Genomic DNA, 20,623 nt, shown 5'->3' with positions numbered 1-20,623 from the left:
AGTTGCTGGAAGCCAAAGGTGACGAGGCTGCACCCACGGAGTTGATAGCTGTGTGGTGGAGACGAACACAGTTGTCTCTGTATGCGTGGGTTCCACATTCATCCATGGATCCAAGATATCTTTAAAGAGTGCGTCAATACTAAACATGTACAGACTTTTTTGGTCATTGTGCCCTAAGCAATACAGTGTAATACCTATTTACTTAACATCTGCACTGTATTGGGTTATAAGAAGTCTGGACATGTTTTAATGTGCTCAGGAAGATGTGCATAGGTCCGATGCAAATATCCACCAGTTTAAATGAGACTTGAGTGTCTGGGAATTTATGGTATCTTACGGGTCCCAGAATCATTCCCCTGTGGGTGCTGAGGGATGTCTGCAGTCATGGTATAATACAGTCTACGTTTAATGGAAGTACAGAGAAGGCTCCAAACCCAAAATGAAGGAAATGGTTTTCTTGAGTCAAGTTGCAAAGAGTACATAACTGGAGAACAAAAGCTGCCAGCAGCTCTTTTCTGCCTTGTCCACCCATCTCTGTGCTCGACTTCCTGCTCCTCCTCATCCTGCCTGGGTTCTTGCACAGGTCCATGCACAGCTATTCTTCTCACAGTATGATTCTAGCCCCGTTCCCACTTCTTATAGCCCCCATCTCCACACTCTAGCTATGCGTAGGGGAGTTTGTTTCTGGGAGGACCCTGACCCTGACCAAGCCCCACAAACGTGCCTTCCCTCAGGCCTCCTGTGAAGAACCTCATGGTTCACTGATCTAGAAACAGAACATTTGTTGTGTGTGTGTGTGTGTGAGTTTTGAAGCTGGGCGTCATTAACTTGATTTAAAATAAAATAAAATATGTGTTTGCCTGTGCTAGGCATAAAATCAGGCACTCTGTGGAAGCTTAATAAGCAAGGTCTAAACAAGACTCAGTGAATATAGGCAGGCAAGTCTTGGGGACGCCAGCAGAGTGCTGTTGAATGGCCTTCTGAAAGTTCTCATCTACGGCATGGGTTGGGTGCTCATAGGTGAAAACAGTTCACCCTGGCTCTGCTTTGCTCCACAGTTCAGGGTCACAAGCCCCCTGCTTAGGAACACCTCTGTTCTTCCAGCCCGCAGTAAAGGTGACTGTCTTCTTCCTCTCCACCTGTTGTTTTCTTACATACTCTACCAGCTGGAGGAGGCAGTTTTCCTCTACATTTATTACTGCGTTTTATCTTAGGGAGCTAAGGGTGGAGTAGCTGTAAGGGGCAGGGAAGAGAGTGTTGACTTGCCTCTTCTAAGCTTTAAAAATGCTCCTGCTGTGCTGGCCACAACAAGCAGTTGAATCTGGAGTGTTTCCTTAATACTGGGATGCTGGCGCCAAAGAGGGCCATCAGAGCCACCAGCCTGACCCCTCTTCCCTGATCATGATAGGGAAGGGACAGGTCCTGAGCATCCAAAGGCCACTGTGAGCAGCACAGCACATAGGAAACCATCTTGAAGGATGAGTCAGAATGCTTATTGCATTGTCTCTCTTTGGCTGTGTCATTTTGTCATTTGGCCTGAGCCATTGTGAGGAAACTCCGCCTAGGACAGCTCCACCCTTCCTCCTTCCCTGTGTGCTTCATGGGCAGCACGCCTGAGGCAGGGTTCTAATTCCTCTGTGCTCTAGGCTATAGATTTTTGCTCACTCTCCTTTCCCACACCTCCTTCCCAAGACTTTCTGCAACTTTGTGAATGCTTTGGCATTTTCACGTTGGTGGGGCAGTTGAAGCCACTTTGTCTATGCTATGACTTCCCTGCCAAATCAGCCATGTGCATAGATTTTGTCCTGTATAGGCCTATGAGCTGGCAGTAGGAGGGAACCAATGAATGTTTGTCACCTAAATCAGTGAGTTATTATAGTCTGTCCATCTCCCCGGCTCATTTCTCCTTTCCATTTCCTGAAATGGTGTAACACTAACATAGATCCATGTGGGGCAAGACTCCATGAGTCTCTGAAATGGGATTCTTGGATCTCTCTGGGTTGCCTCTTAAATTGTAACTCATGAACAGTCTCAGGGATACATCGGTAGACACAGAAATATAAAAAGGTAAAAGACCTACTCTGTGGTTTGTAGGATCCATCTTATCTGGGTGGGAGGCAGCATAGCCTCTTAGCAACACAGCCTTTCGGTTGTCCTGCTTCCAGTGTTGCCACTTGCCTTATAACCAGACTCATGACTTTGAGCAAGTTACTCAGTGGTTTCTTTTCTTTAGTTTCCTCCTTCTCTGACATGGGCTTAATGTGATTCCTGTCTCCTAAGAGTCACTGAGGGTTACATTCTAAAATAAACAGACGGCATCTATATGATGTATAGCCCAGAAGAATGTCAGCGGCTCCCTGCCTTCCCTTCCGGCATCCATGAATACACCTGATTACACCAGTGCCATACACTTGATGAAGGTCATGCCCATGACTCAGAACCTTCCTGTATCCATATCACAGGCACTCAGTGGCCCCCGGGGGTGAGACTGCCAGGCCCTCCCTCTTTCTATTCTTCTGTTTGCAATAGCTCTGTTTGTTTTTTCCTCATGGCTGGGAATGCATACAGCAGGAGTCCCAAATGGCCATAAAAGGTTCACATATGGCTTTCATAGACAAAGTATTACTATTTCATAAAGAAAGTTGAAAATTTATTTTTCATCACAAGTTGTAAACCATTCAATTGGTTTTAACAACTTAGTGGAATAAGATGAGCAAATCAAATCACAGAAATTATATCATTAGTTCAGATACGCTTCTTCATCCCTTGGAGGCCTGCACTCCAGCCTGAGAGCACCATGGTGAAAGCAAGTGCACCACCATGGCCATGCAGAAATGCCTTGGATCGAACACTGAAAAAACAGTGAGGAAAAGAGCACATTGAGAAAGTCTGAGCCTGGCCTCACAATCAAACCTGGATAATTCAGCTCAGAATACAGAAGCTGGATCTCAGACACTCAGGCCACCATCAAATGGATTATGTCTGGGGGCTGCTGTCCAACTCTGTTTCCAGTTTTTGCTCCTTACGATCTATGTGAATTCATTTACAATAATAGCATACTTGGCCTGAAAGGAACCTTACCACTTTCCTGGGTCCAAACCTCTTGTTTTTCAAATGAGAGCTCAGCTGAAGGGTTTATGGAGGACTGAAAAGCAGAATCCAAGATCCTTGCCATTGTCTGTGACTGAGAGGAGATCATATCTACCATTTGCAGAGATTCCACTGTGATCGTTGCAGTATGGTTCCAGAGGCTTTGGTCAGCTTTTCCCTCATTATGTCCAGTACACATGCCTCACCAGACCCCTCAGGAATTACCTTTGAGAAGGTAATTGTCAGGGACTGTACTTGTGCTAGAAGAATGAAAAATGTATGCTTTCTAGGGGAGATGGATGGGATGGGTCTAGTGTCTGTCTCTCTCAATAGTCCACAGCACTTCTAGACTTGAATCATACCTGCCTTGGGCATAACAGGTTCTCTCCTTGCCTGACATTTGGCTGGCAAGATTCAAGCACTAGACAGAGAGTCCTCTAGCCTGTGTCTGGTGGGCCAAGGTCAGATCTCTGCCTCTTTTGAGACTGGAACCAAGGCACACAACAGGGTTTTGTTAAAAAACCATTGTTTTTAAAGCTCCTAAACACTATCAACCTATAACCTATATTTAGACAAATAAGTTAAGTAGCTGCCTGACACAACTCAATACCCTTTATTTTCTACAAGTTTTATACTGTGTTGTGTTTGACTACCTCTTCATTGAAAAAAATGATTTAGTAATGTTACTTTCTATGTATAGAAAAAAGATGATTTAGTCCTTCCTCTAAGATCATAGCTTATTATTAGTAATGGCATTTATATTTTTAGGATCCTTGTCAACTTCAAGAAGGGAAGTTCAAGTGTAAGAGAGTGATCTTTGTTGGCTGCAACTAAAAGATACTACACAAGTCACACACATGCCTGAGGCCATGAGGTCCCCATGCCAGGCCTTCCTGGGCTGGTTGAGGAGTACACTGTGGCCCTCATGCCTTTGAGCCTTATGGGCAGAGGCCTCAACCACGTACCTCCCATGGGGCAGCTAAACCAGTATGTGGGGCTGCTTTTCCAGAGTGGTGAGCACGATAAAATGGGATGTGAAGTGGCTTTCATTTCATCTATAAAATATCTTAGAGTGAAAATGCTCTACAATTCCATGCCATGCTAGATTTAAAACTTTTTCTTTAGTATTTTATTGTTTTTGGCCAAGAGTCCTTGCAAATCTTTTAGAGACAAGAGCGAGTTCATGGTGACCTTGAACTGAGCTGACTTAATGTTATAATAAGAGGAAGAGTCATCAAACCAGTTAATCATTAATGCCATTTGAACTGCAGTTTTTATTTTCTAACTTTCAGTGTATGTTATGGAAATCCAAAAAGGACAACAACAAAAAAAATCATTCAAAAAACTCTTCGTGCATTCAACCAATTAGCACCAGGCATCATTGGGCATTGGGGTGCTGTGGCCATGGACACAAGTTTGACTTCACCCCATACTGTTTTCCATGTGGGAAAGATGTCAAGCATGGGTCGCGTGCTGCAGAGCCAGAAATATGTGACAAATGTCACATCATGGTCATCTGGTGGGATATATGGGTGCTGTTACTTTCACTTTTTTTTACTTGTTTATTGTCCCTCACTCTTATCCCTGTGGATACCTCAAGAACAAAGACTGGACTGTCCTCTTCATGAGCAGAACCTCAGCCCATAGAACAGAGTCTCAGAGCGAGGAATCATTCCAGGCAAGGGAACATTCGAGGGGTCTCTGAGAGATAAGATGAAGAGACTTAGCCGAGGAGGAAGAAAAGAAGATTCTGCAGATGGAGTTGTCTGTGCTGATACTCGGAGACCCACAGTGTGGCTGCAGCTGACATGTGACAGGGAGGAAGTCAGACCAGATAAAAAGTTCATCCATAAGACTTGACCCTGTGATTGATTGTCCAAATGGGGACATCATGAGCATGAAAGGGAGCTCCTAGCTGAATGAGAGGAAGGACAAGAGGGCCAGGTGGACGGTGTCAGAGTCACAGTTAACCTGTGTACACACTGATGTTGGGATGCACAGTGAGCTCTGGTATGGAGGGAGCTGCCACGTAGACATGTCTAGCATTGAGATCTTATGGGGGGGCAACAGGAGAGCAGTGGCTCTAAATGGTGGTGGGAGTATGATAAACAGAGAGGCTGGGTGCTGTGATGTCCCCAGAGCGCCTACGTGGGAATGCAGAGGGAAGATAAGAGGTTGTGGCCTCCTGGTGCATGACAGGATGTGTTATTTTGGAAATTTCCTGGGAAATTCCAGTCTGGCATTGCTATGGGATTAGGAGGTGAATGGTACTGAAGGAGATCGCGGGAGAGCAAGAACCATCCATGTGGACATCAGTGTTCCTAGATGTTGGCCAATTAGACAGGTGTAGCAGAAGGAGGTTAGACTGCTATCTTGGGGAAGGCTTTGACCTTATGGCTGCCCTGAGTGTGGATGCTGGGAGAGGTGGCACTCTGAAGGCCACAAAGGAAAGGCATAGAGAGCCAGGTCTGAGATCAGTCGCAGCAGTTTGCAGAGGCCAGGAGCGAGTAGTGCCTACAGAATAACAAGTCAGGCAGAGAAAGGGAGGGCAAGGAACCGGGTCAGGGAGGGGGGAACCTAGGTAGTTCTGAGGTTCAGTGATCAGAGGCACCTGTGTGGGACATGAGTGAGGAAGATGGTGACTGTGGCCTGTGGGCTCCGCTGAGATCACAAGAGCATCCCCACCCCTGCATCTGGCTGGGCCCTTGGGATTGGGCTCTGTCCTTGGCTATTGGATGGCAATCAGTGTACTAGTTAAAATCACCCCCAGAAGCCCTTACTCTGTTTTGCAAGGCAAGGAAAAATAGTAACAGAGCCCCCCAAGGGGGATCAACTTGGAGTGGGCTTCCCCTTCAGAGGTCTCGAGGGCCAACCCCCCTGGATAGTGAATGCCTCTGTGTGGCTTGTTAATGTGTGTGTTGCATCTGCCCTTCCGACTTCTTCCCCTATCCCTGTCAAGAGGAATAAACAATTTGATCTTTGATTTCTCACTTTCATATCAGCCATTTTCCATTCCAGGTAGAGTATTTTCTCCTTTCCCTTCCACACTGTTCCCTTCATCCACCATCTTCTCCCTCCTACACACACACACACACACACACACACACACACACACACACACACTCGCATACACGCACACATTCATGAGCTCATTCATTCATGCCTTTTAGTCTCAGGGCCCCATGGGAGGCTCTGCAAGAGGAGCCATTGGTTAGCAGGAGAGCATAGTGCAGAGGGTGCCATGTTGTACACAGCCCGGGACTAGAAAGATCAGTAGCTTTGGCTGTCTGAGTAAAGGGGCTGCATCCACCCAGGTGTGTGCAAATGAGAGCCATGCAGTCCTAGTCTAGGACTCTCCTGAGTGAGCTTGGCTTGGGAGCACCAGCTTGATGACATCTTCATCTTCAACACCTGACCTTCAGGATTTAGTACTTCCCACCAGAGCCCTGCACCCTCCCTCTGCCTTTTCCCAACCATGTGGCCTGGGTGCGGGTAGATCTTTGCTTTGGAAATACTTTCATGGATGCTTCTTGGGGCAAGCATGACATAGTATAAGGTACCTATGAACAGTTTTCTTTGCTACATGACACAGTTCTCAGACAGATTGAGATAGCTACTATGAATACATACCTTTTTTTATATATTAGTGGGGATTGCACCAGGGGCCTTTGCACTGAGCTACATCCCAGCCCTTTTTAAACATTTTGAGACATTGTCTTGCTACTAAGTTGCCCGGGCTGGACTCAAACTTGTGATCCTACTGCTTTAGCTTCCCACAGTGCTGGTTTTATAGACATGCACCACTCTGTCTGGCGGAGCACACTCTTTTGCATTCCCTGTGACTAAGGAGCAAGCCTAAATCAGGATAGAGGAAGAAGAATGGATGCAGTACCCTAAATTGGGATTGACACAGTGTGCACAAGATCCCAAAGGGATGATGCCTTGTCTGTGTGTGTGTGTGTGTGTGTGTGTGTGTGTGTGTGTGTCCCTTTCCAGTGAGTTCTGCAAAGATGCTGATGCTGTGGGTACATCTGAGCCTGTTTGAGATACCTGATACCTGTATCAGCTGGATTAAGAGCAGTGATCATTTGAGATTTCCGCATTTCATTAGAGGATTTGTGACAATATTTGCAGGTGTGAATGTTCTTTTGCAGTACATCCCAAATACTGCAGTGTTTGGCTGGTGAGACAGAGTTAAAGCTGCTTAAATTTAGAGACAGCCAAGTAAAGTAGTAAGGAATCTCAAGTCATGAATAATACAATCCTGCTGCCTAAGAGCCCTGGGATTTAAACAAAATTTAATTTTGCTCTCTAAACCTCATTTTACTCAATAATAAACTACAATGCTGTTTATGAACATAAACTACAATAGTCACTCTTATCCATGGTTTCACTTCCCATGATTTCAGTAACCTGTAGTGAGTTATGGTCTGAAAATATTAAGTGGAAAATTCCACAAGTTTTAACAATTCAGGAATTTTCAACTATAAGTGTTCTTAGTAGTATGATGCAGTCTTGCAATATCCTGCCTCATTTCTACCTGGAATGTGAATACTATCTTCCTCTTAATCTGTGTGCTACACACACTACCCATCCACTAGTCACTCTTAGCAACCTCAGTTATCAGATTCACTGCTGTGCTATCTCAGGGCTTGTGCTCAAGTAACCCTTATTGATTTGACTTTATAATGGCCCAACAATAAGTAAGAGTAGTGATCTTGGGAATCGGACTGTGCCAGAGAGAACTGTGAAGCACTAAGTACATGAAGTATAGTGCTTAGCATACACAGAGCTCAGTACTGATATGAGCTCTGTGCTAGCCATAGTTTCAGGTGTCCACAGGGGTCTTGGACAACAGCGTTCCCTGCAGAGGGTGGGTGGCTGCCACCGTTGTTTTGCCGTGAGTCCTTAAGGAGATGGTGATGGTAGCGTGTGTGAGGCTGACCTGGACCTCCTCGGGTGTCTGCTTCCTTTGGCCATGATTCCTCTTTCATCAGTTCTAACAAGCTTGGCTATCTTCCCTGTCTTCACATGTCACCCTTCCTTACTCTTCTTACCATTGCTTCCTTCAGAGGTGCTTGTTAAATGTGTGTTAGACCTTCCTGACTGATCTTGTATATTCTACTCTTTTTATCGCCTTTTTCTGTGTGTTGCACTATGCGTGATACCACTGGGCTTGAACCTCCGTCACTAACTTTTGCTTTCTCTCCTCTGTCTAACTTGCTGTTTTATTCATTCATTGATTTTTTTTATTAGTTGAACTTGTTTCAACTTCTAGCACATCCATTTTTTCAAACACATCTGGGTATTTTTGAGAGTATTTTATCTGTTAGTAACTTTTATGATTCCATCTTTTATTTCTTTCAGCATTTCACACATAGTTTATATTCCACCTCTTCTCATATGGAAAGTCCTAGGGCTATTCATGTCCAGTTCTTCCTCTTTCGTTCCTTCAATGCCCTTTTCTCACAACTAATGTTCCCTTCATTTTGAGAGATTTTTTGAGCTCATGTTGATTGATATTTATCTGTAGAAGTTATGAGTTTCCTGTGCCTGAAACTCTTTCCTCCAGAGTTGAAACTAAAGAAGTTTTCTTTGTATGGGAGTCTCCTGTGCACTTGTCCCTTTGCTGCTGCCCACTGCAATGCTGATGATTGTTATATGCTCTTAGAACAGACCTACTTTTTGCACTTACTTGCCACCATTTTTTCCTGCTCTACTTTGTAACTCACATTTTATTCAGTACTTACATTTCAAAAATGAATCGTGGGCTTCAGAAAAAACCTTCTTCTTACTTATTGATAAATGAAATTAGTCATCATGAGCCTCCTTTGACACAGTAAAAACTAACTTCATTTGGCCCTCTTGTATGCTGTCATGATTGATCAAAGGAGGCCATTTTATTTGATGTATGGGGTTTTGCAGTCATAGATCAGTGAAAAGCATTGCAGCCTTTCCAAAGATAAGGTTCAAAGGCAGTTATGGGCTGGTGTCAATACCGGTTCATTGATGCTAATCAGAGTCTCTACAGAGCTGGGAGAGGCAGCATGAACTGGTCCGCTTTGGTGAACTAGAGCAGAATGGGGAGGAAAAAGAGAGGGGAGAAAGAGGAGCAGATAGATTTTGGGATACAATGTTTAAAAAGGGAGATGTGTTTCAAATGGAGCATGGCCTGGCCCCAGATGTATACTATGTTCTGGCCTGATCTTGCTTTCAGTGTTTGTATGGAATGCACATTAATGGACGTAAATGTTGCTGTGTTTCAAGGCAAAAGTATCTTGACATATTTTCCTTTGTGTTTCAAGCATCAGTGACACTGACATCTCTCCTGAGTTGAGGCCTCTCAACACATTGTCAAGGATGTCACTTGCCTCCACACTTCCTCCTCCCTCTCTCTAGCCCACCTGGAAAAACCACAGTGGATCTGATAGCTCTCCGTGAGGACTGCCCACTCCATATAACGTGGCCCTGTCTCTGTACAGCTGTAATGAAGTTTTCCCCATGCACATGGCCAACCCAGGCACCCCCTGACTCTGATGCCCTGCCTAGGAATTCTCCACTCTGCCAGGGAAGGAGAATGAGAACCTTGATTGGACTGGTATGTGCCTCGTTCCTCTGTTCTGTCAACAGCAGACTGGGCAATAACTCAGTAGTCTTAGGGAGCCTGTTGAGCAAGTGCTGCGCTACTTCTGGTCCTCATAGCCCCACCTGTGCCTAGCATCACCACTGTACATCCTCTCACCCAGGAGAGCCCAACGGGTCAGCCCTGCTTCCTGGCTCACCTCTGCAAGGGACCGGTGTCTGAGGCTGCCTACCTGGAGGAGCCTATGCCACAAAAGGCCCCTCTTTAGGCCAAACTTCTCAATATAATCTTAAAGTCGAGCCCCCCAATGCCAGGCTTTGTAACAGCAGACTACAAATCTGTTAGCTCACTTCTTCTGAGGGAATCATGGCGGGGGGAGTATTCAGAAACAGTCAAGGGCTTCAGTGACCATCCCAGGCAAATCAAACCACACAGAAAACACAGACTTTCTTTGACTCTCTCCATAGACCTAGATAGAGAGAGAGGGAGAGTGTGTGTGTGTGTGTCTGTGTGTGTCCACCAAGGACAGCTTTCTCTGTAGCAGCAGGAACTGTGTACAGGAGGCAGTTTTCAAATCAGCTTTATATGTATGATAAATTAAAAATAGCCCAGCCTAGGATCTGCCTGAGGCCAGCAGATATCTCCCTGTTGCTGGCCGTTACTGTGGCTGGGCCCTCTGGTCTGTGCCACCTACAGGTGCCAAGCCTGTGGGTTTCCCTTCTTTGCCCTCACTTCCTGCCAGCTGCCTGGGCACTACTCAGGCTGCATGTCCACAGCACGAACTGCACCTGCCGGTTACCTTTCCTGGGCACCAAGTACGGACAGCCAGAGAGGCGGAGGGAATTTCCAGCGGCACCCATTACATAAGAGCATTTCAGGGATGTGCAGCCTTTGCAGGAATTGTCGGTCCATGATCAAGTGATGATCTCCATTTCCTCCTCTCTTAGAGCCTTTTGTACAGTGCTCACTGTGAATTGTACAGCCCATAAGGTGCAGAACTGTCCAGATACAGCTGAATGATTACTCAGCAAGTGAACACCACTGAGTCAAGAAGCAAAATACTGTACAGCCCAAGCTGCTGCAGACTCTTCCCCACCCCACACTCGCCCTTCCAGAAGAGACTACTTCTAGACTTGTGTGCTCATTGTGTCCTGGCATGTTTTGGCTTTTGTTCTGTTTTTGTTTTTGTGCTCTGTTTTACCACCTAGTTGTACATATTTGAACACAGTCATTTACTTTTGTCCAGTTTGTGACTTTGTGTACGTTGGATCATGGAATATGTTTTCTGTCTGTGAGACTTTGTGTAATTGTCATTGTTTTCATTTTGTTGCTTTAGTATTTTATGTGCTATGCGTAGATTTATGGCATGATTCATTTATTTACTCTGTGGTCAATGAACATTTAGGTTGCACGTGGTTTTTGATAAGCACAGATAAAACTTCTAAAAACATCCCAGCACACATTCTGGGGCATACAGTGCACAGTTTTTAATACCTGGAGGTGGAGTTCTTGACACAAGAGGCTGGCAATGTGCCAAACAGTCTGGCAATGTGATTGCAACAATAGATGCTCCCACCAGCAACATATGAGGGCTCCTGTTGGTTACCATTCTCAGCAGCACTTAGAATACTCAGTCTCTTAGATTTTGTACAGTGTCACAGTATTGACACTGCAGTCTTAACTTGCCTTTGCCACATCTCTGAGGTGGATTACACCATCTTCCTGAGCATTCTGTGATTCTTCATGTTAGTTTTTGTTTGTTGTTGACATTTATTCACTCACTTATTTAAGAACCAGGGTCTTAACTATGTTGCCCAGGCCGGTCTTGAACTCCTAGGCTCAAGCGATCCTTCTGCCTCGACTTCCCAACTAGCTTGAACTACAGGTATGCACTGCCAGGCCCAGATTCCATGTCAGTGTAAACAAGAGAAAAATCAATTGCGGTTTGTGGCAAGGTGGATTGGTACATAACAGACATAGAGTCAAAGAACAGAGTTCACATCCCATTTATTATCTTCATGACATTCAAGTCTCAGATGTGAAGGACTCTAAATAAAGAAAAATGACATTTTGGTGTGTCCTCTAATCATCCTTCCAAGTTATGGATGCACACATAAATTCTTGACAGTTTTTTATTTATATAGTTTTTTTATACACCCAGACTATTCCATGGTCATTGATATTTATAAGATATACGCATAGATAACCCCATATTATAAATAGCTTCCCTATAAAATAGATTCAGTTCTCTAGTCACATAAAAATATATTTTATTGTGCGGTCTGGGTTTTTTCTGGTTTACTGGTAACCAGCTATGGCTGTACCTAGCCATAGGACCATGATGACAGAGTTCACACTTCAGGAAGCTGATGACTCGGGTGGTTGGGGAGGATGCGATGTTTTCACAGGGGAAGTTTCAGAATGGCTACCTGCCAGAAGGGTCTTCTGCCCTGGCCAGCTGCCAGGGTGGGGTGTGGGGGGAATCCAGCCACTATACCTGGCCAAACACCACTTGAAAAGAAACTCGTTCCAGCCTCCCACACCACAGTTCAGCCTTTCTGTCTTGGGCGAGCTTTGTGAGATGAGTGTACACAGCAGGGGAAAGGGAAGTGTGGCCACGTCCGGTACCAAAGCCTATCTCACTCTTGTGTGCCCATAGCTGTAAGCCCTGGGGACCCAGCAGAGGCAGCAGAAATTCCCCCAGTATGCAGAAGTTGGGGTGTCTGGGGCACAGTTGAGCTCTTTCCAGGAAGGGAGTTTGGGAGGGTTGCTTAATGCCCCTGGACCTCAGCTTCCTCGTTTCTGCAAATGCTAGGCCTGGAGAGGCCTCCTCATGACTCACCCATTCTCCAGCCTCATGATCTCAAGGGGTGGCAATGACAGAAATTCATGTCCACTTTGAGCTTTTCAGCCCCAGTGGGACTGCCTCTTGCCGAAACCCTGCGGATCTTCCAGTGCCTTCTTACCTCCCACAGTCAGGAGTGCCCCTCACAAGAAGCACAGGGGATATACACCTCTGCTTGTCACTGACTCCTGAGTCTCAGCTCACCAGGATGTGTGGAAGGGGAGGCACTGAAGTTCACCTGAGATGACACTGATGAACAGCCATCATTCAGGACCATCAGCACAGCACAGCACAGCCCCAGTGCTGTCCCCTTATCCCTCAGTGATGATGATGTTTTCTCCTTGAGGCCTTTACCTGGCAATGTCAGGAACATGTTAGATCCTGACCTTGCTCGTGCAAAGGGGACAAGGAAAGGAGGTAAAGCGGGCCCTGGAGGCAGAAGCTCGCACATCCCTCCATCTGCACTCCAGAAGGATTCTGATTAGAGTTCGCCCCAGACACTCCCAACCATCCCCCAGGGAGACAACACAGCTGGACGATGACACCACTGGGCTCCACTGTGCCATTTGCCCTGAGCCACCCTACTGCTCACTGAGCCCCAGGCCCCCTGCTTCCCCTTCAGGCCTGTTGGGCTTTAGCCATGGTCTAATGGCCCCCAACCTGTTAGCACTTCCTATTTCAGGCTTGCTGGTCTTGACCTTTCCTGAGACCTCAATGGTGGGCACTACCCTCCCCCAGTGGAGGGATCCAAGGGCATCTTCTGAAACCTCAGGCAAGGCCTCCTGCTAAAGCCTTGCGAAGGACCAGTCCCTGTAGGTTGATGTCACTGTGTCCTCTCTTCCAGGATCAGAGCCAGAGACAACAATGGCTCCTACGCTCTCTGCCTGCTGCACGAAGGGAAGGTGCTGCACTATCGCATTGACAAAGACAAGACGGGGAAGCTCTCCATCCCTGAGGGGAAGAAGTTCGACACACTTTGGCAGGTACATGTTGTCTTCTTCACCTACCTCTCAAGCACAGCATTGAGCCCATGGAGCTGCCTATTCCATGGACTCTGAGAAGTTTGTGGAGGCCAGGCATGGGGGGTGCATGCCTGTATCCCAGCACTTTGGGGGTCTGAGGCAGCATGATCACAAGTTAATCCCCAACCTGGGCAACTCAGTGACGTAGTGACAACCTATCTCAAAATAAAAAAGGGCTGGGGATGCACTTCAGTGTGAAGGTTCTGGATTTAATCTGCAATCAATCTTCAATCAACTAATCAACAAAAGGAGAAGGAAAAGAAGAAGTGGGGAGAAGAGCCAGGTCACCCACAGTTTGCAGTGTGGCTCCAAGCACAACAGCAGCTGCTGGAGCTTGTGAGAGGTGCACAGAGCCCCCGCCCCACGCATGCAGTGGGGCTGCTTTCCAGCCACTAGGTGACTTGCATGAGAAGTATGGGCAAAGGAGCCCGGATGTCAAGGGTCCTAGAGTCTAGGAGGTCTCATCGCTTTCCCAGGGCCTTTTAGCTCTCAGTGCCACAGCTCATGTCTGTGCAGGCCTGTGATCAGAGTTCAGCAGAAAGCACCACTTTGGGGGACTGGAAAACATTATTTTCTAGGACATTCTAACTAACCAGATCAATCTTTCAGACAAACACAGAAACAAAGCTATGGGTGGCCTGGGGAGAGGCCTGGGGACAGTGACTCAGAGGCTCTTGGGGTTGTGAGATTGTGAGGGGCCACCTTCATTGCAGGCCGATTTTTGTGCAGTCCTTCAAGAGAGTGGTTCATATTCCTTGAAAGGGTTGTTTTTGGATGAATGAATGAATGGGTGACAGAGATGGTATATGGTTCCCTAAAGCCTAAAATATCTCTTCTAGATATTTATGCAAATGTTTACCAACCACTGCCCAAGGACATCTATGGCTGAGTTCCAATCTCCCCAGCACCCTGGCAGTGGACCATCTGGAAACATCAGATTTAAGTTTCCTTAGGTCACTTTAAAGCCCAACAAACAGTCTTTAATCTCTCTGTCACTATTTCCCCATTTCTTGCCCCAGTATTTACCATATTTTCTTCTCTTTCAGCTAGTGGAACATTACTCTTACAAGCCAGATGGTTTGTTAAGAGTGCTTACAGTTCCATGTCAAAAAATTGGTGCACAGGCAGGTGAGTTATGAAAGCATCTGAATGTCTGTTTTTCAGATATCGATCATAGTCACCCGCATTTCAGATCCCAAAGTCAGGTCAGATGAGACCTTGCTCTTACAGAAGAACTAACTGGGTTGTCAGAGCATTCCAATTTTTAGGCATCACAGATCAAAAACTAGTCAGTCGCTTTTGAAAAACTAATTCATGGATGAAAAGGTGACTGAAGAGTTTGGAAAGAAAGGGGTGCAGAAAGTTTGTAATCTTCTCAAGCAGCAATATCATAATCATACTCATTGTTCTGTGATAGAGAAAGGGGGCTAAGTAAGTGGTGTTTGCTAAGACAGTGTAATTGTTCAGACCCTTTCTAATCAGGAAATATTACTTTTGCAGCCCACACACAGAGTTCCAGTGTTGCGGTAAGTATCATCAGAAATGCCACTGGAGCTGGAGCAGTTAAGAATTAGCGCAAATTCAAAGCAGGTTACAGCTAACAAGAGAGCAATCACTGTTTTGATGGCACTTGAAAATTTCCCCCTTGATCAACTGGGAATGCTGGTGAGATTAGGTACAATCAGCCTGTTGTCAGCCCTAAACTAGCCAAATATTCTAAATTCCTTGGCTACACTAAATACCTGCCATTTTCTGACAGTGTTAAAAATGAGGAGAGAACCTAATGCTAAATCACGAACAGGCCTCCCACCAGATCTGGTAAATGAGAGCATGGCCTCAGGTTCAGCCTTGCAGACTGTGCATACGTTCAGCCACGCATGTGTTAACACTGGTGCATCAGCCCCAGGGACCCCTTTTGGTGCACCACAAGCTGAGTAGATAAGCTGTCTCCTTGAGGTTGTCTGACCCAACTCCTGGCTATATCAGCTGTTGGATCATTTGCCAAGGGATTTGACTTTACTGAGTGAACTGGGTTGACTAAAATTTAGGTTGGGGGGATGGGGATTTAGCTTAGTGGCACGGCACCTGCCTCACAAGCTCAAGGTCCTGAGTTCAATCCCTGGTACCAAAATAATAATATAATAAAAATAATAATTATGATACTTAGGAGTGGGGATGCTTGGAGAGATCCTATACAAGAGGAAGCCCCAAAGAAGGGTGGAGTTGGGAGGCTTTACTAGAGCCCACATCCCACTGTGCATCAGGAGGAAGTGAGAATGTACCCACATACTTCTCCGTGTGGGTGAGAGGGAAGCCTCCCTTGTCCCTCCAGACTGTTAGGAGGCGACACATAGATTTATAGTCAAGGCAGGAATTACTTTTCTCATGCTTTGGGAGACTTAAGATTTTCCATGTCCTTTAATACCATCTGGGAAATGGGCCTGCTGTGCCTGCTAATCCCCGAAGAACAACATCCACAGAAAGCCAGATATATATTCTACCTGCAGTAGAGAGGATGGGTCTTGACCCCATTTGAAACCAGAGAGGACACTCAGGGATAACGCTTGTTATCAGATTGAGAGACTTGAACATTGCTTAAAAACAAAACACTAGGGAACTTTGGGATATTAAATCCTAGTTCCCTCATGGAGTCCGCAACTTCTGTGACTCTTTATGCCACTCTGGGGCCCAGAGTCTCTTTTTAAACATCATATTCCTTTGGAGAGGTCCATTTCCCTTTATATGGATAAGCGTTTAGGGCTGATAACTCTTAAAAGACAAGGGAAAATACGTTTAGCTGTATCACCCAATAACTTCTTATTGACTGGTAAAATGCATACAGAAAAAGATGTAACCAGGTATGGTGGCACTGCTGGGAATGGTGGTGCACACTAGTAGTCCCAGCATTCAGGAGGCTAAGGCAGGAGGATTGCCATGAGTTCAAGGCCAGCCTGAACTACATAGCAAGACCCTGTCTCAAAAAAAAAGAAAGAAAAGTAGATTCCCCAATATGCAGCTCAGTGACTCTCCATCAACCCAAGGGACCCAGCACTCGCCCTGGTGAAGTAATGCCACTCAACAGCAGACCTACTTCAGTTTCTTTTGGGTAGTCTATCTGAAGCTCATGACATAATAATTCCCCATGGGAAGCATGGACTACTGATGTATTTTGCATCAGTACCTCTGATTTTGCAGCCTTCAGTGGAAAATACTTCCCAAATACTTTGCTAGATCCTTCTAATGGGGTGGTGGGCTCTTTTGGAAAAGTTTCAGATGACTGAGAGTTGTACATAGGCAGTCAAATTGGCAGGGCAAAGAGGGGCTCAGCAGTGTGATTATAGAAGCAAAGCTCAGTAGCATGTCACATAAGCTGTCCTGGGTTTGTTTCCTGAAATTGAATTGACTGTTCCTCTTTGCCATTATGGTTTCTAGACTTGGTCAGCAGGTGGAATAATCTCCAGACTCAAATCATACTCCTTTCCAAAGCCTGGCCACAGAAAGGTGCCAAAGCATCCCTACTTGTTGTCTCTGACTAAGTGGTAGGATGGATCTACGTGCGGCCCGTGCTCGCTGGCCCCGCTGCCCCCGCATCCTGCCCTCTGCTGCCTGCCTGTTTGCTGTATGCAGTCCTGGTTTGCACTTCTGCTCTGAGCACCCTGTGCCCGGGTGCATCTGTGCCTCCCTGTAGGTCCTCAGTCATTCTGCTGCTCAGCCAAGCAATGTCCAGCAACACCTGCCTGCTCTGTCTGCTAACGTGTAGCTTTGAAGTCATTTCAATGAGCAAGATCAGTGGTAGCTAAGTCTCAGGCCAGACAATCTTTTCAGAGACAGATAATTTACCTTTTTTTTTTTTTTTTTTTGCTAAAGTACTGGGAATTGAACCAAGAACCTTTGCACTGAGCTATCCCCAGGCATTTTTACTTTTGATTTATCACTAAGTCGCTAAGTTGCCCAGGATGGGCTCAAACTTGTATCCTCTTGCCTCAGTGTCCCTAGTGCTGGAATTACAACTGTTTGCCACTGTGCGCAGCTGCAAATTTAGTTTTGATTTGCCAGAATTACATGTGGTAGTGGGTTATGTAAGCTACATTGTGAGGGAGGGGAGCCCAAGGATTTGTGAGATACTGTATGTTGCCCAATGCGGATGGACTTCAGAGTTTGAGATGCAGAGAATTAGGATTCATTATTCTAGTTCATTAGAATTGAATAATTTAGATAATGAATTAGAATCATGATGCATATTGATTCATTATCTACCACTCATTCAATTCCTTCAATGTTGTTAATTTTTTTTCTTTCTTTTTTTTTTTGTTGTTTTTTGTTTTTTTCTTTTTTGAGACAGGGTCTCACTATGTAGTTGAGACTGACCTGGAACTCACTATGTAGCCCAGGCTGGTCTCGAACTCACAGTGATCCTCCTGCCTCAGCCTCCCTAGTGCTGGGATTACAGGCGTGCGCCACCATGCCCAGCTAAATTTCTAACATAGAATCTTAACATATAAAGAGAGATGACTGCAGAATTTCTTCACAACAGTACTAGATTGCTGAATGATTTAATAATGATAGCTGAGGTTAATCAGGTTGACATATTCAAAGAAAACATCACCAAAAACCAGTAGAACAGTCTGAGAAGGCACCCACCTTGGCTGCCTTTTGTTGTTTTCTAAGCAGGCTTAAGCAGTGCAGGTCACTCAAAGTAACTAAGAAAGTACCTAGAAAATCAGTTAGTGGGTCTTTAGGCAACAGGAGAACATGTCTAAAGGAAGTTGAAGAATCAGTAAATATGATTATATAAAATAAGTGTAAACACAGTAAAAATATATCATCAAAAGAAAAATAAGAAACCGGGAAAAAATGTTAGTAATGATCACACACATATATGTGTGTATGATTAATTGTCTTAAATATAAAGAGACTATAAATCAATAAGAAAGTATCATTTAACAGGATAAAAGGCAGAAAATGTCAGTAGATAATTTAAAGTAAACCAAATACAAATAGCTCTTAAACAAACGAAAAGTTGTTGAACTTAAGAGAAACACAACTCTGATGCTCAACTTTGTCCACCTGTGAAACTAATCCAAATATAAACACTTAGTCACATACCATGTCACAAGGGATAAGTAGATAAGCATTTCTGTACTTCAGTGGAGCAACGTGAAATAGTACAGCCCCTCAGAAGGGTGATTTTGCAACATCTATCAAAATTAAAAGTACATAAAACTCAGCTCTGTTATTTCCATTTTTGGATATTCATCATAAGATATCTTATATATTCTACCATCATGTATATAAGAAGGTGTTTAATCCAACTTTGTATAATTGAAAGTCTGCTAATAAGACAGTGCCTATCACTGCAAAACGAAAGAAATCAGTTACAGTAAAATTGCTACTATGGGCGAAGCTGAGATCTAGGGCTATTTCCAGAATATACAGTTAAAACTGTAAATGACAAAGCCATGGGAAGATATGTAGGTACCATTGACATGGTATGGAATATCCTGGAAAAATACAGAAAATACTAGTAATGCCAGGTGCCAACGGGATAACAAGAGACCTGCTTTTCATTGCAAGCCATGTTGTGCCTTTTGAAATGTGTACCTACTAAAATATTTTATTCATTTTTAAAAAACAGTTGGATATTACAAATTAATCTAATTAATATTGTGAAAATGCTTTCCTTGCAAAAAAGATGGTTGTACATTTAAATTTTTAATAACTTGAAATGGGCATTGAATTTTTATAGATGTCAAAGATATCAGTAGATAATTCATAAGATAGCAGGATTCTATGATTTAAGCTATGGACACAAAACATTTTAGTTGCTTATCAGGATGATTTTAGGAGAACTAATATTTACGTTTTCACAAAATGGTTGGGGAATTTTTCCAGAATTTAACAGACATGAGAAAAGAATTGAGACACTTATGTCAAATATTGCATCTGTTGGGGCCAGGGATTTAGCTCAATGGTTGCGCTGCCTGCCTCACAAGCACAAGGTCCCGAGTTCTATCCCTGGTACTACTACTACTACTCCTACTAATAATAATAATAATTATTATTATTATTATTATTATTATTCCATCTGTTATGCTAAGGAGTAAACAAACAGCTTTTTCTAACTTATTCATTTGTTCAGCATGAATAGTTGTTTTTAATAATTCAGGTACAAAAATACATTATAAAACTTGAAGTATACTTTGATTTTAAAATTATTAGTTTTAAGATTTCATAATAAAAACTGAAAGGCAGATGCATTTAACCTTTTCTTTAGAATTTCCCTAATATGATCAGACTTAAATATTCCAGAATTTCTCATTAAAACTCATTTTTATATTTTATTTAACACATACATTGATAATTGGGATATTTAAAACCTTACATCTAAATACACAATTTAAGGTTCAGTGAGGAGAGAAAAAAAATTCTCAAGTCCCATCTCTTTGCTTGGTAATGCCTAAACAGTGCATGACGCTTCTGAGAAACGCGTTTCCATATAATCATTCAGGGCCAGGTTTTGGTCTTCGTTGTAAGATGAGAGAAGACTAACTGTGCAGGTCACAGGTTATTTCCTATGCCTACAGCAGGCGTAATACTTCCCCATGCTGGCAAGGGTCTGCTCTCCTGCTCAGTGTACTCCTGACCTATTGGGCTACAGTCATTCCTCCACCAGGGACTGTGCACCATGTCTGCTTTTTTGCAGTCAGTATTTCTGAAGTCAACTTGTTCTCCCTGCAGTCAGGTGCATGTTATCACCTGCAGAATCTCTGTTGCCTAATTGTAAAATGTGTTTCAGAGAAGTGGGAGCAAAAGAAAAACAAGTCTAGAAACTAATGACAGAAAATATCCCCTGACAATACTCTGGAACTAAGCAACTCTGAATTAGCCTATCAGTTTCATAGAAACAAGAAACAAGAATTATTTTTCTCCATGCACTTCCAAATTCCCACTTCTTGTTTTCTTTTAATTAATTTATTAATTTATTTATTTATTAGTGCCAGGGATTGAACTCAGGACCTTGTCCCTTGCAAGACAAGTGGCAGAACCATTGAGCTAAATCCCTGGCCTTTTTTTTTTTTTTTT

General features: G+C 44.2%; 1 protein-coding gene across 4 annotated transcripts in view; it reads left to right on the top strand.

The window, feature by feature from the left end:
- Nucleotides 1-20,623, top strand: part of Syk (spleen associated tyrosine kinase) — a 77,650-nt gene that overhangs the window by 40,885 nt on the left and 16,142 nt on the right. For 3 of the 4 annotated variants that reach the window (XM_010607603.3, XM_010607602.3, XM_010607601.3), the window contains exons 4-7: nt 13,363-13,501; nt 14,587-14,668; nt 15,041-15,066; nt 16,973-17,041. In XM_010607603.3, the coding sequence (XP_010605905.1) occupies nt 13,363-13,501; nt 14,587-14,668; nt 15,041-15,066; nt 16,973-17,041 (316 nt within the window). The remainder of the gene's footprint in view (nt 1-13,362; nt 13,502-14,586; nt 14,669-15,040; nt 15,067-16,972; nt 17,042-20,623) is intronic. The other variant, XM_010607604.3, reaches the window with a different exon arrangement.

The sequence above is a fragment of the Fukomys damarensis genome, unplaced genomic scaffold (genome assembly GCF_012274545.1).
Source record: "Fukomys damarensis isolate Sample0158 unplaced genomic scaffold, DMR_v1.0_HiC HiC_scaffold_27, whole genome shotgun sequence".
NCBI lineage: Eukaryota > Metazoa > Chordata > Mammalia > Rodentia > Bathyergidae > Fukomys > Fukomys damarensis.
Note: the sequence above shows the minus strand (reverse complement) of the source record. Positions and strands in the feature narration are given on the sequence as shown.